General features: G+C 33.3%; 1 protein-coding gene across 1 annotated transcript in view; it reads left to right on the forward strand.

The window, feature by feature from the left end:
• KCNH8 (potassium voltage-gated channel subfamily H member 8) overlaps positions 1 to 26,433 on the forward strand; it is a 119,825-nt gene that overhangs the window by 25,567 nt on the left and 67,825 nt on the right. Inside the window, exons 3-5 of the mRNA XM_021385557.1 lie at positions 3,521 to 3,648; positions 6,642 to 6,882; positions 25,227 to 25,384. Of these exons, the coding sequence (XP_021241232.1) occupies positions 3,521 to 3,648; positions 6,642 to 6,882; positions 25,227 to 25,384 (527 nt within the window). The remainder of the gene's footprint in view (positions 1 to 3,520; positions 3,649 to 6,641; positions 6,883 to 25,226; positions 25,385 to 26,433) is intronic.

A 26,433-nucleotide genomic window follows, 5' to 3' on the forward strand; every position in this document is an offset into this window, starting at 1 on the left:
ATGTGTGACAGATTAACCCATCTAGAAGAGGAACATTTAAATAGTGATTTAATTAAGGTGCAACTTATTGTAATAATCTATAACTTTTTTTTGATTTATGCCTAAGGAGTAGATTTCTTTATTCAAAGGGACAAGAAAAGACTTAAGCCTCCACTTTCTTTTAACTGTAAGTTTGATGCTTCATGTTCTTATAAAAAAAACAAATGCCAATGGTTAAAAAAGCATTTGCATTTTCTTGTGCTTTTTGTGTGCCTGACAAGTTCATAAGAATTTTCAAGGTGTTATGAGAGCACGGTTAAGACTGACAGAGGAGGAGCTGTTAGTGTCTTTTCTTGGAAAAGACTGTTCAGATTGTCACAGGGGATGATTATGTTGCTATAGTTAATCTCATTTAAAAAAAAAACACCACCACCAAAACATACAAAAAAGCATAACAGAGAAAGGCATCACAAGGTGTTAAAAAACATATTGCCACTTTTCTCATCAAAGAAAGGGGGAGTTTAAAGATGCAAAGCATCTTCCTATTTTAAGATAGGGATTATCATCACACAGGGATGATGTGCGGAAGTGCCAGGCAATAGTACCCCTAAACATCTTTTTTAAAACAGTAACTTCTTAAAGCAGTTGGGGAGTTGAAAAATCCTTTTGATTCTAAGCATGAGATAAACATAAAAAATAGCATTTAAAGTGCCTTCCTGCTGATGGTTGGATTCACTACGTTATTTTTTTTGTTTTGTTTTGTTTTTCCTAAGAACAGCAATGAAAAGACAAGAGTAAACCTATCAGATACTTAATAATTTTTAAGCATCAGGAAGAAACAGCTATATATTCATAAAAAAAATAAACTGTCTCCTTCAGAATAGTGATCTGTAAACAGAGCATGGAAAAGAGTGAAGGTTATTGATAATAATCCCACACATATCAAAGATGCAGGCAATGAACAAAGTAGTTTAGTAAGTATTAGATTGCCTCTTTTCCTAAAGGCACTAAGAAGATCAGAAAGTAGGAGAAATCACAAACTTCATTCATTGATTTATTTTATGACTTACTGACATGTGCCCTAGTAATGGCATTGTCTTATGATATCATATCTACAAAGTCAATTCATATTCTTGACTGTTAATTAGTACAACAAAAACTTCTTTCAGCTTAAAGGGAAAAGCGATAGTAGTTTGTAATGAATTTTACACTTTCTTTTTCTGTCCTTGCTTTGCTGTTTCTAGGAGTACTGTGATTTTTGTCAATGAAAAGGTAGCATTAATATCTTACAAATAGTGGAATCATTGTGTAATGAAAGTCACTCGCTGTGCAAAAAAATGCAGATATTTGGTTCTAAGTGCCATATGCTCCATAGCGTGAGTACATTAATGACTAAGAGCTCCTTGAAACTAGAATGCTAAACCAATGTGGGAGAAATAGGATCTATCTAAACAAAAATATTATCAATCCAATGGCATATAAAATTGAAATTCTTATAAGGAAATTCTTTTATTTAAGGAGTGGACATAAAATGTAAAATCAATATCAATAATATGTAGGAAAAAAGAAACAACTTTAACTGAGTATATGTATTTTGAGTGTCCCTGTAGTAATGTCAATGGTTTATGGGCGTTCGGCCCGGTTCTGTGACGAATGCGGCGGGGGACCCACGGACCCACGTCCTGGGAAAGGGAAAAGGGAAAAAAAGGGTAGGGAGTTGGGCCTGAGAGCAAAAACAGTGGCAACAATCTGAGGAGAAACAAACTAATTTACTAAATAAGATATCGAAATGCAAAACAACACACTGTAATACAATATAATTACAACTTAAGCTAATAAATCCAATACAATGAGAGAAAATGTCCAAAAATCAAAATAGACTTTACTCTAATACCGACGATAAGATGGCTGGGGAGCAAGATGCTGCTGGGATGAGAGACGGGCGGAAAGAGCGCAAGGTCTTGTGATCTGTGAGTTTTTATCTTTCCCTCTGACCGGAAACGGTAACAGGGTCGCAAAGCCCCTTGATGAATGTAGTAGTCCTTCTCTTCTGAGAACCAGGTACATACACTAGATGATGTTATGATGTTGAATACCAATAACCAAAAATCATAAAACCATGACATTTACCATTCTGGAAAGAGATAATGAAGATAGCTTTCAGCTCATTGTTCAGCAGGTAAGAAAAACACAACTCTGAAGTTAGGTGCTATTAAGAACAAAACTGACAGCATAAACCAATTGTGTGTCCATATCTTGAATGTTGCAAGTTATTCTGGAAAAAGAAGCTATTGAAATAACTGCCATACCAGCACAGTCCTGTATTACAGAGATTGCTGAAAAGATTAAAAAAAACCCACCAACTGAAAGCACTGTGCCTGCTGTATGCAATGCAACTCAGCATGGGTCTCATTCCATATCACCTAGGCTGTTGTATCTATTACCTATCAGTGTGGTCTACGTTGTGCTTTGTGGGTTAAAGACCTAAGAGGTATTAAGTATGAGACAATGTGTGGACAAAGCCTTAGGTGGAATAGTCTGGAAAATGCTGTCAGCCAAAAACCATAATTGTTTTTTCTTCCCCACCTAATTTGTATGCATTGAATTGACTTTAATTAAACCTGTTTGACAGACAGCTTACTTCCTTATTCTCACAATTTATTTTTTCAGAATCCTAACACATTGCAAAATGTCTTTTTCCATCTTGCATGGCATCAATTCTCTGTAATTCCATCAGAGTCCTGGGAGTTACTTTGAATTTACTGCTGTATAAGCAAGAACAAAAAGTGTGATCTCATGATTTAAAATTACAGATACCTGGATAGAGGAAAAAAACCACAGAGCTTTCAAAACAGTTCAATCTTTAATGGATTTCATGTCATCAGGAAATATGTGATTATGCCTGTGACCATGTGAAATGAAAATCAGAAATCTAAAAGCCTCTAATTAAAAATTGCATATTACTACTAATGAGCAGCTTTGCAACTTAACACATTCTGATATCATGCTTTGTTTTTAAAGTACAAAGGAATAAAGTTTTTTGCTTGTTTGTTCATTTTGGTTTTGTTTTGATTCTGTGGTTTTTCGTTTTGTTTTAAAAAACAAATCCAACTTCTCCCCTAATTTGCCCCCCTCCCCCCCCAAAAAAAATAAAAAAGAAAGAAAAAAGAAAGAAAAGAGAGTAGGAACTTCGTAAGGACAATTTATGTAGTTAGTCTTACCTCTGGTCAGTGGTTCTTTTTCTGAACCAGTAATCTTATCATAAAATCATATGATGTAATTAATTGTTTCTGAGTTGGGCAAATGGATTTAACTTTAAAATTTAACAGTTAATTGTATTTGCCCTTTAGGAGAGGGATTTTATTTTTTTATCTGCAAGATATAAAGCAAAACCATACGTATATGGTATAGAAAAACCATGTGTATATAATCTGTAAATTTCATCTTATTTCTAGCAAATTTTAAAATGTAAGTAGCTCAGCTCTCAAAGGTTGAAGTGCAATTTCATAATGTTTAATGGACTCTCACCTCTGTTCTACAGAGAAATGGAAAGGAAGAGGAAGAGCAGGGTCACATTTTGATTCAGCACGAAGACGGAGTAGAGCTGTCCTTTATCACATTTCTGGACACCTACAAAGAAGAGAGAAGAACAAATTAAAAATTAATAACGTAGGTGTGATTCTTCTTTTTTTTAAAATGTACTTTGTACTGTCATTTCCTTTTTAAAAAGCACATTATAAAAGGTCAGTAGGTACCTGAGAAATGACTTAATCATAACTTTATTATACGATGAGTAAAGCATACTCATTTCTGTCTACTTCAATACACTTCATGTATCAACAGTGCATTTATTTATCTTACCCCAGGAACATCCCAATATTAATTTTATCAGAACTGTATCTCAGAAGCAGTTTTTCTTAAAATCTCAGAACAGTATTTAGTTTGTTGTTAGTATTTTACTAGCATCAAAAATGTCTACTTCAAATTAGGTCCTACATTATCCACTTTGACATAAAAGTTTAAAATGTAAGTAAAAATACAAAACATGGGGAGGAATTCTAAATTAAAACAAGGAGATTGAGATAACGAGATACATAGTTTCAAAGCAGACCAAAGGAAAATGGTATTAGTGTCCTGACTCCATTTGCTGGTGGTATAATCTCCTAACTGCAGAGAAAAACACTTGTTAAATGTGCTTAAAAATAGTGCCTTTTTATCTCCAGGAAAAAGCAGACCAAGGATATGTAGTGTGACCAGCCTGAAAAACTGATCTTTCTGCTTTTATAGGTCACCAAAATTAAGCAACAGTGCAGATACATTGCCCTGGACATTACCTAATTAGAAATTAATAGCAGAAAATGATCTTGGTTAGACTAAGAACACGAGAATACACAAATTGTGTATACCTCAAACAGCATACAACACCTTACACTTCAATTGAGTGTAAATGTTAAATGTTAAAAACTGTTATAATAAAGAAATATGCTAAAAAAAAGATGAAATGTTAAAAAAATTTTAAATCTTAAAAAAATGTTTTAAAAATGTAAATGTTAAGTAAGTGGAAGAATTTAAGAAAAAAAATACAAACACTGCTAAATATGACCATATCTTTATGATTAAGAACGGACTGACACTAACAGCAAAGAGAATTCAGTCCCTCTGATTCATGAACGGAGAAGGTAAAGATGTCAGCATTTCAAAAGAATCACGCAAAGGAAAAAAGATGACAGACAAGGAAAAAGTAATCAAATGTGTGGTCATGCAGTTGTTGTTTTTTATGTTCATTGAGAGTAACACTATGATCAGAAGTAATCATAACTCGCTGAATAAGCAACATTTGTTTTGTGAGTCATTTTATTACTTAAACGGGCATAATGACAGCAAAAAATTTTGTTAGTGAATAACACAAGACTGTTGATGAAGCATATGGCACTTTTCAGCAGGGTAGGAGGTTCTGTTAGAACTCTGGAGAATGAAAGCTAAGTATTTATAAAGCATGTGCATAGAACTGAACTCTTTTTAGCAGAGACCTTTGCTACTTTGACAATAAGGCCTCAGGACTCAGGATGAAACGAGGCATTATCTAGCTGTGAAAGCAGCCAGTTCTGAAGTCCTGTTATAGTGGGTCTACATCAGTATTTTGTTTTAGATAAGAGGGTAATTTTCAAGAAAATTAGGTAGTTATTTCTACTAATTTTGCTTTGACTTTTAAATGTCTGAGGGCTCACGAACTTTACTACTTCAGATGAAACTAAACCAAGAGGGCTTCTCCAACTGCTAGCAGCTGTTCAATCCATGGGACCAGGCTAGAGCTAGTCTGAAACAGCCTTCCCACAGATCTAAAAGTATGTGTAAGAAGGTGCCTTCAGCACCATCTATTCCATTCTAGAGATTCATTCCTATTTTGTAGCGCTATGTCCTTATGTACACAAAGCTTTACCCTGTCCAGCAGAAAACTGTTGCCATTTAGCCACAGTTCACCCAACAGAAGACGAAATAGATTGCTAGATTCAGTCCCTAGAGCAAAAAATGATTTGCCAGATTCAGTCCCCTTCTCATTCGTTCCTCATTAATCCTCTTCCTGCCCCAACAGTCACAAAAGATTATTTCATCTTCAGAACCATGTGTCTAATGAAGTGTGAGTACCATGTAAGGAAGAAAAAGATTTTTTTAATGTTAGTATGGAGATAACACAAGAAAAAATAGTGTAAAATATACTTCTTTAGGGAGACTGTATTTTCAGTAATGTTTTATTTTTTATGTACTTTTTCACTAGGACCAGGGCCTCATTTCAATGAACTTCAGACAGCTGAGTTTTTGTGATTAGTTCAATGAACCTTTGAGGTTCCTAAAATCAGTTGCTGTGTCAAACTCTGTTGGAAAGCTTATTCATGTATCTGTGAAGTTGTTATGCATCTTCATATATTGTCCAGCTAGTATAGGCAGCCCTAATTTCAGTTCAGAACAGAAAAAATATTTTTCACATGCCTGACTCTCTCAATTTGCCTTGTAAGTATATGAGCCTCCTAGAGTTAGAAAACTCATAATCAATCACATTTATGGCAGCAGCTGTGATGATCATCTTATGCTTTAAAATATTTAGTATGACCTTTGTCATACAACATGAAGGAAGGCCCAAGTATATAAATCATGCATGTCAAATGTGAGGTGGAAGAAAATTCAAGCAATGTTGGCTTGAAGAGTTAATGAAATGTACAGCTAAAATGCAATATTACTTCCATAATTAGTTTTCTATTTTTGATGATAGTGCTTTATGCCACTTTTTACAGCCACTTTTCACGTTTGAAAATAATGCTAGTTGAAAATAATGCTCATTACCTAGTTAAAATTTAGGTCTAGCTGGCACAGTTATATCCAATTCTACTGCAAATCACTGATTTACTAGATGAATAACATATTTCAGCATTTGGTACACAGAAAATACTTGTCCCAGGAAATAGAAAAAACTCAAAGTACGTGCCTAAGATGTGTATTACACACTTTAGTGGTTTTGAAAGTTATTTTACAGCTTTAATTCTTGTCTGCATTTGACTGTCATATTTCTTTGGCCTATTTTGAAGGGAAAAAAAAGCTACATTGGAAGAAATGTCAGCATAATCAAATTAGTGTTTTGTCTCACATCTTTTTTTTTCTCTTTTCAGAATGTTTTTGTAGATAAACCAGCATTTCCAGAATACAAAGTTTCAGATGCAAAAAAATCCAAATTCATACTGTTGCATTTTAGCACTTTCAAAGCTGGCTGGGACTGGCTTATTTTACTGGCAACGTTTTATGTTGCTGTGACTGTACCTTACAATGTTTGCTTTATTGGCCATGATGAGCTGTCTACAACTCGAAGCACAACTGTCAGTGACATTGCAGTGGAAATTCTTTTTATCATTGGTAAGATATATTTGGAGCTTTGGGGGGGTTGGTTGTTTTTGTGTTTGTTTTTTTTTTTTACTTTTAATTTTAACGTAATAGAGGAAATATACTTTCACGATTTTAAAGAAAATGAATTTCAGTTGTATAGTTTGAGATTTTATTTGAACTTTTGATTAACTTTTGTTTTTATATACATTAAATTGCTTCATGTAGTCTTCCTATTTCTCAAAAAGTAGTTTGAACTTAAGGCTGACAACCATTTTTTTTTACCTTGTGGATGCCTAAGAGTTTCCTAAATCACCAATCCCAGAGTTTGCACAGGAATTACAATATTTATTTATAACACACGTTTTTTTCTTAATTGAGTTTTGCAAACACTTATGAAAACACAGACTACAAGCTGAAAATCACAGTTGGTGTAAGATTAAAACTCTTATTGCAGTAATGCTAATGTACAATGTTGATATTCTATTCTGACAACTGGAATAAAATTTAAGATGTTGCAGCTTGGCATCTGGTCCTTTCTCTAAACTTATTTCAGTGACCTTCTTTAATATTTATGCCTCCAATGAATTAAAAGGAAAAGAAAGTGATTCCTAATAGAAAAGAAGGTTTAGCAAAGGAATTTTGTATTATCTTTTATTCATTTCTTTATGAATCTAGAAAAGAATCACTGGCTAGGGTCACATAGAGGTTGTTTTTTTTTCCCAAAAGTTTTTATTGTTACCACTAAATCACTGTCTGCTGTCACACTGACAATCAGATCTTTTGAAAATATGCAGGTGAAGTTGTTTTAAAGAAATAAAAAGTGAAGTTGAACATGTCTTTCTTGAATGTGAAAAGAATTAGGGAAGATTCTAGTAGATGAAGAAAATGAATAAAATATTAAAATCTCCCTAATATTTAACATTCTTTTCTATTTTACTTTTTTCTATTTTTTCCTGAAAAAAAAATGTGGCAGCAATGTTATGATCCTCCCTAAGAAACCTGAAGACTGAAACTAAAATATTAAATATTCAGCAGCAACTCCAATTGTCTTTGGTCTAACGGAAGTTTTTCTTACGAAAATTTTGAAGAGTTTATTCAATCTCTCTGTTTACTGTAGACAGTAAAACCCACAGATACATTGCTGGTGGAACAATCATATGTCAGGATGGATGAATATTTGACTTTTCTCCTTGTTATATTGATGCTGTTATGCTTATGGTGCAGTTTTCCTCTTTGTGCTCACTATTATGTCTCGGCTGAGTCTCAAGTTAATGCAAGTGATCAATATTGAATTATACAACAGTATTGCAGTAAGAAATCTGTGTTCTGCAACACAGATCACAGACGATCAATTTTTATGCTGTGCAAAAGGACCAAGTTTATGACTCTAGTGAGTCATAAATGACTCCATGTTCCGTTTTATGGAATACAATATGAAATTACTCCACTTGATCTACCTGGGAGTCTTTTTATGTTTATGAAAACCGTAGACTCAAGGCAAAGATATTTTGATAATGGTGGTACCCTTAACCTCACATAAGTGTAGATAACAAGTCTGTGTTATGAATGTGTCTGTTAGAATCTGAGCACATGAGAATATAATCTGCGTCTATCTAATTTATGTGCTGAAGAGTTCACCTGTAGCAACACAGGTGGTGTATTGCTCAGTGCAACTTTTTTTTCTTATATCCTTTTCTGGAAACATAGAATTTTATGAAGTCAGAAGCAGCGGTATGTCTATGATCAATAAAGTAGTTGGGTAGAAAAGATAAAAGTAAGTTATTCTATCAGTTTTACTTGATATTTTCTGGTTAGACTGTTAGCTCCATCATCCAGGAAATCAACCCGTTATAACCTGTGGTTATAACAAAATAAATTTTAAAAGAAAACTGTTTAAAATACAAGAAAATATTTCCTTGAATAGCTAATATTATTTGTAACCACAAGCACTGCACTATAACATAATAATTTTTCTCTTCCAGTTACATTAATGGCACGATTTTTCCCAAATTAATCATGGAAGAGGATTATTGAGTATTCAGTAAAAGATCATACTGCATTTAAATCTCTGCATTAAATTTAAAGAAAATAGTACATTTATAGTCATCTCTCAGTGGTCCCTTGTCTACTAAAATATTGAATGAATGTCTAAGAACCAGTGTAACCATATTGAAAGTAGTAAGACTGACAGTATACATAATTTTAAACGTAAGTTTGAGGGCATAGCTGCACTGCAGCTCTGCCAGGAACATCTTTGATAAATGATCTGTGCACTCTGAGAAGAGTTAATGAGAAGCGTTGAACAAAATTATGACACTTCCGTTTGAGTTGGTCAGTGGGAAAGTGCCTGAAGTGGGGCGTTCAGCTGTTTTACATCCCTGTAATCATGGCTTGAGGCATTACAGCTCTGTAATCATAGATTGAGCAACAGGGGTCTATCTTCTCTGATTTCATTCAGATTTCTCAGAACATGGAATAATATTCTTTTTATGCAGACAACTTGCATAAACTCTTATTTGGACTTGCAAGATCCTAATTTTTACCTGTGTTATCAAAGGGAGCAGAGCTGTGACAATAAAAAGGAGAGATGTTTTCTGCACATCAGTTTAAGGGAAGGAATAAGATAGAGGTTAAGGATTTCCTTTATGCAGAAGAATTTGAATAAATATTCTGGCTAAAAATATATATTTTAGGCTTATTCAATTTGCAATTCAGCATATGCTTAAGCATGATAATAATGCATATGGAAGGGTTCACCTGACTTAGGGTGCTTATCAGTAGGAGTATTGATCTGAATTAAATTATTTATGAAAAAAGAATATACCTAGCTAGATGTTTGACTGCCTTTAAGACCTCTAAAGAATAAACGGAAGATTAATAAAAGTAAAAACCTTTTATGATGTCTTTGGGGAAAGTGTTGGAGATAGAATGTAATTAAAGCTTTTTTAAAAAAGTTCAAATTATTTAGTTGAATTGCAGTTTAAAGTATTTTAAATTGATGTTTTCTGTATGTGCTAGTGCTTTGATAAATTGTGTGATGCGTTGTTTGAATACACATTTATATCTCTTTCCCTTTGGAATATGTGCAAACTCTTTTTAATATTTTAACATTCTCTTAGTTTTAGAACTTTTTGATGAATTCACGCAGCTTAAAATCATAAAGAGATGGAGAGAAAGCCTTTATAACATTAGTATATTTAAGCAAATGCATAAAATAATTATCTTTTGTTTCATTTAATGAGTGAGGTGACCTGCTTTATCATAATATTTACTTCAAAGTTTCTGTCTCTCACTTGACAGAGGTGGTAGCTGGGTCCTTCATTTGCAGGTAGTTATGTATGGGGCCTGAACAACAGAATTATCCATATTTCTAAGAATCACAATAGATCCTGATTTGAGAGAAAGCAAAAACTGGGAGAATATTTTTCCCAGTTCATTTATTAATAATATTAAAAATAACTTTCCTATTTTCTTAACTTTTACCCCTCTACAACTACTGTTTTTCTTCCTGTTTCATTCTAGTTTTCAGATACTGTTTTTTTTTCTTTTTTAAAACACTTTTGAATGCTTTAATCAAAGAAAGTACCATTACCTAAAGAATTATCAGTATTTTGTTACTAAGAGGTCTGATTTGTTACCACATTGGTCTATTTGAATAGAGTATCTTCAACAGAAGTAAAGTTGAATGCAATGGTTCGGAGAAGATATGTATAGGTTTTCAGGCTAATATTAATAGTTTATTTGGTGGATAAGATCAGTGGTGTCCGAATATCTGAGGAGGCCATGAATAGCTTTACAGAAAAAAAAAAAAAGCTACAAAAATAAAAGACCTTTCAATGTTAATTTTAATTTTCTGTTTGTGTATCATCTGGTCTGATGGAAGATAGAGAACGTTGGCTAGTAATTATAGCTGTAAAATTACACAGTTTATAGATATAATGGCAGCAGACACCTTAAATGATTCTCCTCAAAGTATTTTTTGCTTTGCTTAGATTAGGAAAAAAAAAAAGGACAACTTAGCCATCTATTCCACCTTTCTGCCCCACCACACACACACACACACACGACACACTAGTCTAAAACCTTTATCTATGGCTTGTGATTTCAGGAGAAAATTAATCATAATTAGTATGATTCTCTTAGTAGCTCTCCCTCTTGTTAAAAACTATTCAACAGACTGTTTTTTTCTATATTTCCAGCTTTTAATAGCAGCATTTAGAAGCCATAATGCATTTGTTTTGCATAATAGTGAAAATTAGAGATTTATAGTCCCACATCTATTACAAATCTAAATGGCTTAGAAGCAATGGACCTCAAATAATCTCCAAAGTGTCTTAAATCATATGAAGCCATTCAGTCTCAGATCTTTTGTGTGTATATATTTAAAAACATCTGTTGTGTTTTAACCCAACAGGTGGCTGACCACCACAGTCATTCACTCACTGCCCCTCTTCCCAGTGAGATGGGGGAGAGAGCTGATTAAAAAAAAAAGCAACAATGTAGAACTTGTGGGTTGGAATAAAAATATTAACTAAGATAGAGAAAAGGAAAAGAATAATAGTTATGACTATATATTTATATAAATGTATATAAGAAGTGATGTACAAGCAATTGCTCACCACTCCCAACCGATGCCCAGCTAGCCCCTCAAGGAGCGGAAGAGAATCCTTCCACATGATGTCATTTGGTATGGAATACCCATTTGACCAGTTTAAGTCAGCTGCCCTAATTCTGTTCCCTCCTAGCTCCTTGGGCCCTTTGCTGCAGATGGCCCTGGCTCTGTAAAACACTGCTTTGCAGCAACTATAAACATCGATATGTTATCAACATTGCTTTTCTTCTAGAACCAACATAGCATCATATAGACACTCTGAAGAAAATAATTCCATCCCAGCAGAAACTAAGACAACATCATAGGAAACCAGTATAAATTTATATCACTATTTGTGATATACAGTCATTCAAATATGCATAATATAGTATTGAATGTAATATTTATCTGGAATCATTATAATATTCATCTGGAATCAGATGAAGTAATAGTAAATGCTAGAGATTTTATTGGGTTTCTTTAATAGAATTTTTTTTCCTTGTGTTCATTTTTCATTAGCATGAGTATCACTTCATATCTTTGTGAGTGAAGAGAAGGACATGTAAAAATAATTTTGTACCTGGAGGACTTGATATCTAACAAGAGTTCTTGTGCATGTTGAAAGGAGTTGGTAGTATTTTGAATAATATTTTAGAAAGTTCACCTTCAGAACTTAATATGATAAACTTCATGTAGACACTAATATTGTTGTTTAAATTTATCTCTGGGAACTTATGTCTGTGCATCAAACAGTCTTATCTGTGAATACAAAATGACAAAACTTGAAGCAGGATAGAATGGTACTGATGTACCTAACATTAGGGTGGGAAGATCATAGCATCATGGACTGTGGATCAGCTAGCAGTGTGAATGAACAGTACACAATATTTATGTTGAAGACAGTAATACATTTCAAAAAGATTCTCACTCAACACACCAGTTAAAGTCGGTAAGACTCAGAATTTTTTCTGGTAGCCTTTCTTACGTGCCCTTGTAAGGAGAACAGCTGTTCTACTGCATGCAAGATACTATTTCTGTGCACAAATACATCCAACTGTACATAAAGCAGATAAACAAAAGCTACAATAACTTAGAAGTGATCTAAACTTGGAAACATTTCTTTATATCAAGGTAGATTCAGATACATGAAATGAGAATGGATGTGTCCTGTAAATTTGACTCATATTGACTCCACTAACTCTCATTTGCTGAGGAATGATCTAATTGTTATACATTGACTTCGTAGGATAGAGTTAATTTTCTTCATAGTAGCTTCTATGGTGCTACATTTTGTATTTGTGATGAAAACAGTAGATAACACATCAATATTTTTCTTACTGATCAGTAGCATTTACACCAAGTCAAGGACTTTTGGGAGTTTCATGCTGCCCTGTCAGTGAAGAGGCTTGAGGTGCACAAGGAGCTGAGAGGGGACACAGCTAGTTGACCCAAATTGACCTTACAGTTTGGCTGCTTATCAATCAGTTGATGATCAACAATAGTATTTTGCATCAGTTTTTTCCCTTGTTTTTTGTTATTCTTTGTCCTTCCTTTCCACCCCAACCCCCTCTGCTTTTTGAACTTTTGTCTATTTGATACTCTTCCTTGTCCCAGATGGAGTGAGCAAGCAGTTGTGCAATGTTTAGCTGTCTACCAGGGTTAAAGAACAGCAACTCTGCTTGTGAAATGCCTCAATCATATGATTGGTATTTCTTGACTCTATGAAGTCGCTTTTTCTTCTATTTCTGCTACTTCTATTAAGAAAATTACCCATGCAGAAACTTTCTCACCTCAGCTGTCACAAAAAAAAATTGGTTTTGTTGTGGTTTTTTTTGCTTGTTTTTGTTTGTTTTGTTTTTAAGAAGAACTATCAGCACATATTTTAGAAATGTTTAATTCTTTTTTTTATTTATTTCAGGACTCCAAATTCTGTATCTTCCTTTGAAAGAAAGTCAGTATAGTATATTTCAGTTACTCAATATATTCATAGACTGAGTCTATTTTTAAAAGGCATAGTTAAAAAAAAAAGTCTCCAGGGCTTAATAAATTATTATAAAGGTCATCATATGTGATGCTTTTGTGAAGCATCAACTATTGTAGAAATGAGATTACAGGAGATTAGATAATCTCTGTTGAACATCCTCATGGGTAAAGAGACCATACAGAAAATGTAAAATCATAGGGATGAAAATCAAGGAAGCGGATTAAGGAGCATAACAACTCTTCCTTTATTTTTTAAGCTTATGGTCTTTTGGTCTGCTTTGTGATACTGGGATTTGAGTTCATGGGCTCTCAGTACAATAATGCATTGCCAGTAAATCCTCCATTTTACTTGGTTGGTGTGCTTGTCATTCTGTGTGTCTCAGCCATGCCTACAGTAGTGGGTACAGCAACTTGTAACTGTGGTGTTGGTTTGAACACACCATGGCAGCCCATCAACACCGACTGTAATGTACTCCTGGAAGGAGTGACTTTTCTTTCCACAATATCCATTCAAACCACTAATGCTTTCAGATTTTTATGTTAATGGACAATTTGCCCAAGTAAAACAGTATTCTCAGATAGTTCTGCCTTCAGTATCCCATTATCATCTACTGTAGGAACAAATAAGGAAGAGCAAATCAGTGCGTCATCTACAGACAGGTTTTGGAAACCAGTTCTGATATGAACCATCACGTCAGAGAACAGATCTTGCTCCATTAAAATCACTGAACATTTTGTCAATATGTCAGACTGTACTAGAGCAAGGCTGAGAACATAAATCAGAGTGCTGCCTTTGAGCAGATACGATGCCATTCCTCATATGCTGTACAACGATCAGCATATTAGTGTCCAATAATGAATAAACTCTTCTTGTAAGGAGAAACTTGACTGGTTATACACCTTATTCTAAACTCAGTTGTGAGTTTAGCAAAGCAGAGCTTGTGAATTATATTCATTTGACATTAGCAGAAACTTTCAGAGGTCAGTCGTGCTACATGAATATGATTCTTTGTGATGCAGATTTTAAGAATTAGGAGCTTTAAACTGTGCTTCCAATATACACCTGAACAGAAGTTGTCCAACAAAAGCCATCAAACCTCTGAAAAAGATCTTTGAGTGGAGGTGTAGCAAATATCTGATATGAGATTCTCATCCTCTGTGATTGCCTACACAAACCAGACTGAGCTGTTTCTACAGCAGCCTGGAGTGCCAACAGCTGGGAGAGAACATTACTTGTGGTTGCACTCAGAGAGAAATAGGAGGGACTTACTTGTTAGCAATATTTTGCCATTTTATATGTACTATTGCTTAAGGACTAATTCTAGCCTTTTAAATAAATTCATTTAATAATTAAGCTTCTTGTTAAAATTATTTTTAACGCTAGTAAAGAGGTTTTCTTCATGTTTGTATGGAACTTCCTATGTTCCATTTTATGCCCATTACCCCTTGTCCTGTCACTGGGAATTGCTGAAAAGAGCCTGGCCCCATTCACTTAACACTTGCCCTTTAGATATTTATGAGCACTGATAAGATCCCCTCTCAGTCTTCTCTTCTCCAGACTGAATGGTCCTAGGTCTCTCAGGCCTCAGTTCATTAAGATTCTCTTAAGAAAGAAAAACTTTGATAATCTTGTCCAATCTTAAATATAATGCATTATATTTCATCCAGGTATTATTCCAATAAACTGTGCTTGACTGAAGCACGTTTTACTGAATAGCATCTGCTCTTTTGAAAGACACCAGAGGAAGGAGGATTCACAGCTCCCCTCATTTATGGCTTGTAAATGACTTTTTATTATTATTGTTTGCATTTTTATCATCAACCTGCAGAACTGACGTCTTGTTAAATCTTTAGTTTCGCTAGTTTAAAATATTTCTGATTCTTAGAATAAATTGGATTGTAATTTAGCATCTGAAATGATACAAGCAGCTTTTGCTTCTTCATTCTTAAATTATATAAGAAGTATTTATTGAATATAACTACTTTTTCTGCAGAATTATTAACAGCCACTCTCCTAATGGAATGCCACTAATACAGTGGAACTGAAGTTCTAGAGAAATGTTTTTTTCTAAGACACTTAAAATTGCATTTTTGCTGTATACTACCTATCAGTGATTTCTTTATTTTTCTCCTGAAACATCTAGATTTTCGTGTCACGATTTCTGTAGTTTATATTGATTGTTACTTAGTATATGTTCCCCATGTTACATCTTAATAGAAAAGAATGCTTTTTGTTCAATGGCTACAACGAGCTATTTTAAGACATTGTTTTAGAAAGTGTATCTTTGTTTCATATTTAATCCTTGTATTTTTTTCTCCTAAGCTTTATTTGACTACATATTTGCCTAGATTTCTAAGCAATTTGTGTAAAATAAGCATTATTTTCTTTTCCTATATAAAGCGAATGTTATCTCCCTCACCTTATCATCACAACATCTAAAAGAACATAGTGAAACTAATTGTAGTAATAAATTTTTGAGAGGATATGATGAGTTGGAAAAAAATCAGTTTTCCAGCAGATTTTCTAGGAATATTTAGTTTTATAGATGATGTAGTAGAAAATAAAAAAAATATATATAAGTAAGAGTTAATACAGAGACAGATAAATTGTTCTTCAACCAGTATAGCACAAATATTTCCTGCAACCTTTCCTAAAAGCACTCTGGTCAGATTCTGATACCTATATCAGAATCTATATCTATATTATCTATATATAATTATCTATCTATATATAATCTATATATAATTATATATTATCTATATATAATTAAATAACACTGGCTTAAATAATAAGATAAATCAAAGAGCTTTGGTTTTGGGAGAGGTGTAGCTAACTAAAGGCAATCAGTATAAAATCACATAAAGGAAAAAGATAAAAAAAAATAAAAAAAAGAAGAGCTAGCCATAACATCTAGGAGAGGGAGGTGGTGTAGGAAACTGTCTTCTGTGAAAATCAGTGAAGTTAATTCGCCTAAATTATCTAGATATGAAGCACAGGATTGAATTACTGTAGTCTAATAAGAATTAATGCATCACCCAGACCCTTTGTTACTGCTTATATATATTCTATTTGCCCTAAAGTGCAGAATTTTTCAACTTTATTTAGCTCACAGTAAAAGATAGGTTAAAAGAATTATATTACCTAGCATTTTCTGTTATCTAAAAGAGTGCCATGAGAAACTATTGAATCAGCTGACTAATCCTAAATTGTTATTCTGCTGTGGCTTGATCATATGTTTAACACCAGCGGGCTTTGTTTAAAAAAAAAATCAAACCTAAAGAGAAAAAAAATGTTCGCATATGCAAATCAACTGCTTCAGGTAATATAATCCTGTTTACCAGTAAAGAGGTTCAGCTGCCTTGCAAATATTGTTTTACCATTGGATTATCTCTTTTTTTTAATTTATTTTTTTATAATAGGGATTAAAAATAGAGATTATACAAAACATTTCAGAACTTTGCTTCTGAAATTGGAAAAGGAAAATTCTTCTTAAAAACATTTTCAGGACTTATAGGATAGTTTGAATATCATTTTACGGTTTTCACCTCTTTATATCATCTAAGATTGCAACATGCATTATGCATTAAGTAGAACCTCTGGCCTTTTACACAGTCTTTCTCCTCTTCATTGAGCACTAGTATAAACTAGTATTTTCATACTAATGACTAAGTGGGGCAGAAATATATAAGAGAATGTGGTGGCAAAGGATATGATTTCTTACAGAACTTTAATTCAAGAAGAGTCACAAAATGGTTGAGTTGACCTTCTGAGGCGCTCTAAGTTCCTAGCAAATTTATACCCAGCTATGAAATACATTGTCTTTTTGTGTGAACTGAGCACTGCCGGGGTGCCAGGGCATAGATTTTCATGATGGCAGAATGAAATTCTCTGTGTAAAAGAATATGATCACAAACAGGAGAGTAAAATAATTAGAATTCTCAAATAAGGAAAGGAATAAGTCTTTTTAGTTAAATCACTGTATTAACTTCAGAAATTTTGAATGAAAACATTACAAAACCATGTAGCCATGATGACAGCAAATTTGAAAGACATTAGGATATTACTTGTTCATCCTTCTGAAGTTTACTCCTGTGGATACAGTATGAGAGTTTGAGTAAAACATAACTAAATTAGGAACATCAGCTTTATGCAGATTAAAATTTTTGAAAAAAAAAATAGCCACTCTTTTTTGGTTTTGTAGCAGTTCATTTTCTTCAATATTTCGTTGTAATGTCGTACAAGTTTTTGAGATACCACATTTCATTTACAGGATTTAAAAAAAAAAAAAATGTGCCCACATCTTGCCAGGAGTGGAAACAGTAGGCTCATGACTTTAACCATGAGATCCAATCAGAAGATAAATATGGTAAAAGGTTTAAGTTTGAGGTTGATCGTACCAAAACTATGCAAAAAGCTTTGTAAGATTTAAAAATCATTGCTTATCTTCTCTGCATGCACCTTATGGACTTAGTACCCAGCAGAGCTTCTGACGTATATTGCATGGGGTTGGTCAAGGAAGTTGATCTGTCTGTGGGCTAGAGGGTAGCAGAAGTAGGTTTGGAAAAGAAGAAAGGATCTGAATCAACTGACGTATGTGATCAGTGGATGTGAGGAGCAGAACTTTTGTTGGACACAAGAGCTGAGCAGCAGTGGAGGTTATAGGGAGAAAGCAGCAGGCATGTGTAAGGAGACAGAGATGGGGAGGTAAGAGATTTGGCTAAGGAGCCTGAGCAAGAACAGCCTTTCTTTGGGTGATTAGTCACTGATTTGCCATTAAATTTTTCTTAATATGAAGTGATTCTGCATAATATGATGGTGAAAATAAGAGCTGAAAAAGCTGAAAAATATATATTTAAATATTCAGGAGGAGATAGTGGGGTGATATATTTGAAACCTGTTGACACTGGCAATTTTGACTTGTCTCTGTGGTGTGCTGCCAGGTCAAGTTCACCTTTGTACAGTGTCACTGTGTACATTGGCTTACTGCTTTGTGGACTGAAGCATTTTGTTTCTGCTATGCTCATCAGCTCATCCACACAGCAGCAAACTGGGGCAGGAGCCAAAGCCTGCAGCACAGGTCAGAACTGGCCTAAAGCGTGGGTTTTTGTTTAACAAAGCAAGGGTATTATGCTAAAACAAGGCAAAAGTCTGTGGAATAAAAAGATGACTTGTTTTATGTATGAATTAAAGGCCATTCTTATAGTCAGTAGGATGACCTAGATATTATCTTGATCTTTAATTTGTGTGAAGTCTAGTTTTGCTGTGTAATTGTAATTAATTTTGAATTATCTAACTTAAAATAAGATCCTGGCTTTAGCCCTCATGAAGAATAGAGAGGCTTTGTCCTTCCCTACCCCCTTACATCAAATATTTTAATGTAAGGTAATATTTTAAAAGTTGTAACCTAGTGAGTCAACCAATTACGCTACTATTAGATCTTACTCCTGCTTTAGTTTTAGGTAACTTTTTAATGGTATTGCTCGTGTCAGAGACATTATTTATGTCTCTGTTCTGCTTTTGTGAGCACATGACATGATCCATGTATCTTGCAATATCATTTAAAATGATGTTTTTCCAACATGAATGGAAAAATTCAGTAAGATGACTTTGCTTCAAAAATATTTTTAGACAGTAATAATGCTTACTAATATATGGTTTGTTCATTGCTCTTTTAGCTACGAGAAAGGAGATTGTAGTTCTTATACCAGTCTGAAACAAACACATCAAATACAGCTTTAAGTATGAAGCATGCACAGGATGAAGTTGATTCTTACAGCATACATATAGACAATACACTTAACATATATCTTATGGAAAATTTTTGAGCTAGTTATTCTACAAAGATATTACAGTCACTTCATTTATGCTCACCTTATCTCAGGGCATCTATAAGAAAATTTCAGCACTTTCATTACTGAGGAAAACTGATGGTTTTGACGCTATGGAGTTGTCTGGAATCTCTGAGGTTTTATATTATTGATACTTGTGTTGAGTTTCAAACTTTGCTTTGATAGATTAATGTCATCTGTAGGTGGAAGCTAGAGCGTAGTAAGCATTACGATCAAGTTATAATATATTGAATATAAATTTTATATACATGTTATATAAACATTATAAAATTGTTATATAAATGTTAAATATATTATTAAATATTAAATAGTCAACAGGTATTTTCAGAGTAGGCTATTGTACAGTTTGCTGACGTTTAATCCTTGTTGTCTCAATTTGCTCACTATCCTAGCTGCTCAAAGTTTTAATCACAAGAAAACAATAATTTAAAGAGGTAAAAGATGTTAATGTTCCACTTTTTGAACAGCAATTCCCAAAAGACTGAGGAACATGTCATTCCTAAAACTGAAATCTTCCAGGCTATATCCTCATTTCTAAATTTCTGTTAAAGATTTTGTTGTGCTTTTAGAAGTGTTTTGGCTTAAGACTTCTTCCACTGACTGCCCCCTCTTCACTTCCTCATTAAGTCCTTTCACACAGCAGTTATGTTGTCAGTAAAGCTGCCCAAAGAAACTCTTCACACCCAAGTACAGCTTGGAAAGCTGACAAGAAATAAAAGATAGATCATGCTCACCTACTTCCCTCTGGACTTTTATTTAACGAGTTGGATGCAGAAAGAAGCACTTGCTATTTTCTATTTGATTTTATGTACCTGTAAAAGTTATGTGGGACTGTTGTCCTAAATTGCTTTGAAAAGAAGGCAGAAATGCTGTACAGAAAAACACTTAATCTCTTCAGTCGTGAACAGTGAATTGCTTATGTACATTGATAAGCCTTTGGTGTAGTGGATGGCTTAGGGGAATTTAAAGCAAGCATTTATCTCCTTTTCTGTTAAAGCTTTAGTTTTCTCAAAAACGCTAATGTGCAATAACTAAGCAAATCCTTTTTTTAACCTTGGTAACTACAAATTGCATGTTTCTGAGTAATGAGAATGAGAAGTTTCACCATTTTTTATAGAGTTCATGACATCGGAGAAAGTGTAACGGTTCTGTATGTTTTATTTTTCAAAGCTCTGTAACTAGAACTACTGAGAAATACTTTAACTTGTGAAAAAATATCCTTAAATTTCTTTCTTACATATACCAACTACGTCTACATGAAGTAGCTAGGTACGTGGTTGGTGCTAACATGCTGATATGTAAATGTGAATAGTAGGCCGCTGACTATACTGCGCCCATATGGAGCTGAATGGACACCTTTGCTCATTTTGAACCATATGAAATCATGCAAATTTCACATCTTAATAATATAACAGATAGTCTCAAAATATTTTTGTAGTTTTAAGAATATATCTTAAAATATAATCCAATTTTAGCCCGTAAGAACTCTATGGAACCAAATATTCTCATATACATGTCTAAGTCACTTCACGTTGAGACTGCACTACACCTTGAAATATTTGGATGTCCAATAAACTAACAAAACAGTGAGAACCTGTATTCTGCAGAAATAAACTAATTTGATAGCTAAATCAAGCAGACATAATTTTCATAGCAAAAGACTATGTTTTTATTTCACATCATTCACATTTTCATGTCATGGCATCAGTTTAACATGTATTGTTATTACTACACATATAAAACATATGCCAGAATGATCTGGTCTATAACTTTACCTATGGTTAATAAATCTTATAGTCTCTAGAGTATCACTTTTAGGGTTCACTTTTGTTTTTGTTTTTGTGTCTCCCTTTGAAGTATTAAAATTATCCTGGTAAATTTCTATATTGTTGACATTTCTCAAATTTTATGAAGTTGTATCAGAAGGTAATACTGGCAATTCAATTTCAGACTTGTAATTTTGATAGTCACTGAACTTTTCTGCATTTAATTTACATTTGCTATATTACTTTGTATCTTACAGCTTTATGGAGGCTTTATTGTTTTGTTTCTAAAACTAACAAGACTTTTTTTTTCTTTAATGATCTGAATACTAATGCCTAAAATTTATTCAAATCATGTGTGTTGATAGAACACTTGGGGTCTTCAAAATGTTTTCTTAATGCTTCCAGGCATGTATCATACATTATGTTACAATTTCAAAGTGTAAATTTATGATAAGATCATATTTTTAAGATCCAAACAGTAACTGATCTTCAGATAAAAATAATTATTTTGTCACATTATAATAGATTACAACATAATTTATCCCAAATTAGCATAACATTTACGATTCCATGTAAGACAATGATTTTTTAATGACTTTTAAGAATTTTTATTAGTAGGCACTCAGAAAACTCAATATATATCTGAATCTAAAGGCACCTGTTATGCTGTGTTTTTCATCCTACACAAAATGAATAGATTTTATTATTCATATATTGCCTTTCTTTTTGTATACAAAATTGTCCTTAGAAATATTGTTTGTGTCTGTATTTTTTTTTTTGCCAAAGTAGATGAAAATACATGAATGTGGAAGACAGGATGAAATATAGCTGAAAAATAACTTCTGCCATCCACAATGAATAGCATAAAATCAGAACATGACCTACCAAATTATTTTAAAATAATGGAACTACTAACTTTTTTTTTGTTTACCAAATTGTCAAATGCATATCAGAAACACCCTTTCTTTAAGGATAAGAAATGGGTACTTGAAGAATATGCATATGGCAGTGAAATTGATTAAATGCACGTTTATCTTACTGTGTGTTGGAAAAGAAAGTTGAGCTAATATTTTACAGAGGCCAATTTACCATAGAAGTTCTTCTCAAATTCTAGTACAAAAACTTAAAAGAAAAACTGTAGGAGCATGAAATTACAAAATGTGATGTTTTTGTATTCATTTTTAGATTTGGTGATTTTTTTTCAGTGGAGAGGAAAAAAATTATGTTTGCATAATTAAACATGACTATTTTATATCAGCTATAAATTTCATCGGCTCCTTTTGTAATTCATAGTATCATTTAACATAAGATGAATGAAAAAATGACTATCTAGATGTAATTAAGACATGATAAAATTGACATTTTTGTAATAATTTACCAATATTTGGCAGCGCTTTAGGTGTACTTTTTCATACCTTGTACCCCAGAAATGTAAAGTTCTTTAGCCCTAATTCTTCATAGCTTCTATCATCACAATGTCTAAGCAGCGCGTCACAGCAATCTTGGAGGAAAGCATCTCTACAAGTATGCTAAAGAAAAGAAAATTAAATACTGCTGTTGTTGGTCATAGACACAGAGTGATTGCAGCAAATCTCCTTCTCAAGCATGGAGTTGGTCATTGTCAGCAACTCCACTATTTTTAAAACAAAGTGTAGGAAACATGTAAAGTTAGTGGGTGGATGAATTCCATTTTTGAACTCCTTTGCAGGAACATTTGAGTACTGTAGGCATCACTCTCTAGTGCTGTTCTGCTGTAGTGAGAGTCAAAAATTTTCCCCTTCTGTTGTTCTTTTGTACCAAAAGATTCTAAAATAAATTTCTGGAAATGAAAAATTGCTTTAATATAGACTAGTAGCAATCCACGGTTCCTCAATGAGGAAGAATTTTCCATTGAAATTGTTTTATGTCAAGTTAATTTACTCTGTTAAGATGAACTCATTGAGGTACTTACCCTTTACAGTACTTCCAGTCCTTTTTCATTATGCTTGCAGTACTGTAGGATAAAACAAAAATTACAATTTCAAAAACAAACAAAAAAAAAACCAACATGGGAAAAGGTGAAAAATAATGTCCTATTGTTGGAAAAATCAGGAAATTAAAAAAAATACCTAAGAATAACAGTCCAAACCTAATTTAAAAATTTGTGGCTCATTTAATTTGAGCTGCATAATATTTAATTAGTTCATTTTCAGTGTACATTTTCCATATAAGCATGTTTTTGATTTTAGAAATTTTGTTATTTAAATAAACCATAAGGAAAAAAAAATTAATGCTTTTTTTTTTTTTTTCTCATTTTGCTGTCTGAGCATGGTCTGTTAATTCATGCATGCTGCATGCTGCAGAAACTGGGTATTCATTCTTGTGTATAGAGCAGGAAGAAATATTTTTAGGTTCTGCAAAATGCTTAGAGATCCAAGAATAGAAGAAACAATAATCCTACTATATATTTCTTAGTTCTTACCTGGTTTGGATTATAATTAAAAAGAAAAAAATAGCAATGTTAGTACTGTTAGTGTTGGTCATATTTATCTCTGAAGAGATAAAATTTAAGGTACACTTATAGTTTAGGACTTCATGCCTTTTGTTCAAGAATGTGCTGAACCGGAGCAGCTTTGACCAGCACGCAAGAAATTAGCTGTGAGGAAAGGAAATATTTACATCTACAGAAAAAACAGTATCTGCTAAACCTATGAAATACTTTTATTCTGTGTTTGTTTCTGTTTACAAGGCATGCATTTTTTTCCTATACCTTCATCTTCACTGGTGGGCAAGAGACTAGATTTGGCTTGTAGGTTTTTCTCTTTGGCATTTCTATTTCCCCTTCTTCAGAGAAAACATCTGTTTGGTGCAGCAAACTCCCCAAACACCTGCACAGTCCTTCCTGCTCATGGTGAGGAGCCAGCCCTCAGCAGCTGCTGCAACCTCTATACAAGAGTGATGTGTAGAAGCAGCAGCTGAAAACATGTCTGGTTGTGCATCATCTAGCAGGCAGAAAGAAGTCAATGCGGTCACTGCAGCCACGGACAGAGACAGAGGGCACAAGGAAAGCAGTTTCCTCCTTGTAACACTGAATAATAGGCTACATAGATCGACACAGCTGACAACTCTATCACATGCTGGATAAATATATAGAAAGCTGCCCCATGAATTCAACATTAAAGAAACTCCACTGGCTTTCAGGCTGCCAAGAACATCACCTTGAAGTTTTTTTTATTATTGTGAGAAAAACAACAATTACACTTTGAATGTCTTCCTGACACTTAGGATCACATCCTTTTCTTTTATTACATAGTCTTCAAGGCTAGGTATTAGATTTTGCAAGGCAGTTGGCTAATTATCTTGCTGTAGAACACCAGCCTTTATGGTTGGCTGCGCTCTTTTCTGACATTGTAAAAGTTTTACAAGTAGCTCACACTAATAATGGTAGAAACTGGGTACATAGCTTGAGGACAGATTATAGTCTTCATCTTGTAGGACGTGCAAATAAATGAGACTTTGTTGTCAAAATGTGAGCTTTTCTTTAAGTGTTAATATGCTTTGGCAAGACTTCAAAACTATATCTCATGTTGAGAGACACTAATCTTGCAATATTAGATAAGAACATGTAAAATGCACAAACCATGAAGCAATTCATATCTCTATTACCGTCATAACCAAAAAAAAGTTCTTTAAAATGTATTCAGCATTTTTCTGTTGACAAAAAATGTTTACTCTTGAGAATAACATTATTTGTCATCTGTGCTGGACAGCTATCGCTAAAAGAAAGTTTCAATTGCACATTTTAAATAAAGTAATTAAATGTTTTCTTTTTAAAGAAAAATAATAGGTTCTACACTCAACAATTATAACTTCACTTTTCAAAAAGATACAGCTGGATAGCACTGTAATAATTTGGTACTATTTAAAGAGCAATGTTTTTTTTTTAATTCCAGTTTCCCTTGAAATCAGTGATATTTAAATATTTTAAACATCCTTTTTAATTTTGCAAAGAACAAATTTGCGAAAACAAAGTTAATTTGTATTAACTCTATGTATATGGGTCTCTTACCAGAATATTGTATGGGTTTCTGTATCAGATTCCAGTCTTAGGTATACATAAGGAAAACAATAAATGTTATGGAGACTGCTATCCCCAGGAGCAAAGAAATCACCGTCTCTGACTCTGTTCCTTCTTTGTCAAGCAGATATTATTCTAAATTTCCGAACAACATATGTCAGCAAATCTGGCCAAGTTATATTTGAAGCAAGATCTATTTGTATCCATTACGTGACTACCTGGTTTATAATTGATTTAATTGCTGCACTTCCCTTTGATCTTCTCTATGCTTTCAACGTCACTGTGGTAAGTACTAACCATAATCTTTTTTAGTATATTTTTTTTTCAGAGGAGACTGTGTGTGTGTTTTTGTTGTTTCTTCTTCTTATTATTGTCTGTTTTTTTTCCTTTGGTTTTCAAATCTGGAAACTAAAACTTAATGAACTAAATTATATTGATGTCTTTTGCAGATCTGTAGTATATTTTCACATTGAATGCTGAAGGAAGAAATGAAATTCATTTAAATGTTGGCTAAAAATATTCAGAGATTGAGTGTTAAGGTGGTCATCCATTATCATGAAAGTCACAAAGTGATCATTCGTTATCATGAGAGTAAATCATTGTTATGGCTAGTAAAATGCATTTTTCAATCAGCAGAGTATCTTCTTTCTCTTCACTGTTGGGCTTTCTAATGCAAAAATATGTAGTAATTCCTAATTTTTGTGTTCTAATATCTAATCCAATCATCGTTAACTTTAGTTTTGGTTTCAGCTGAGCGTTGTTAGGCATTTAATAAGCAATTGCTTAAGCCACTTTGAAAATATTCTAATGAATATTCTAATATTCTTACAATTTCTGTCAATAATTTATGTTGGTTTACTTATGTTAAGACAAAAGTTTTTCCTCTGATAGTTCTTGTAGCTTTAGTAGAGTAAGAATCTACTAAGCAAAAAAGAAACAGAATCAGAAAGTTTAACTTTGGAAAAAAAAACTTTGGCAAAGATTTCTCAGTTTGAGGAACTATTTGCATTGAAAAAGGCTTTTGAACTGCACTTTTTAAATTCCCAGTATTTTAATTTTTTGTGAACAGATGCACTTGAAGTTTCTTCTGTTTTCATCAAGTATGAATTACATACATTTGCATAGATGGTAGAATAGACATGTATCAGGAAAAAAAAAATAGAAGAAGTACTAGCCAGGCAGCCTCCTGTGTAAGGTATCCTGTTTGTTTTTCTTCATTCATTACCTTCAGTGATCTCCCTTTTCACTCCTTTACTTTTAAAACTTTTTTTTGCTTAAAACCTTTAAAATGTGGCAATTAGTAGTTTCATATTCTTCAATCCTCTTTTTTTAAA

Source organism: Numida meleagris, chromosome 2, assembly GCF_002078875.1.
Source record: "Numida meleagris isolate 19003 breed g44 Domestic line chromosome 2, NumMel1.0, whole genome shotgun sequence".
NCBI lineage: Eukaryota > Metazoa > Chordata > Aves > Galliformes > Numididae > Numida > Numida meleagris.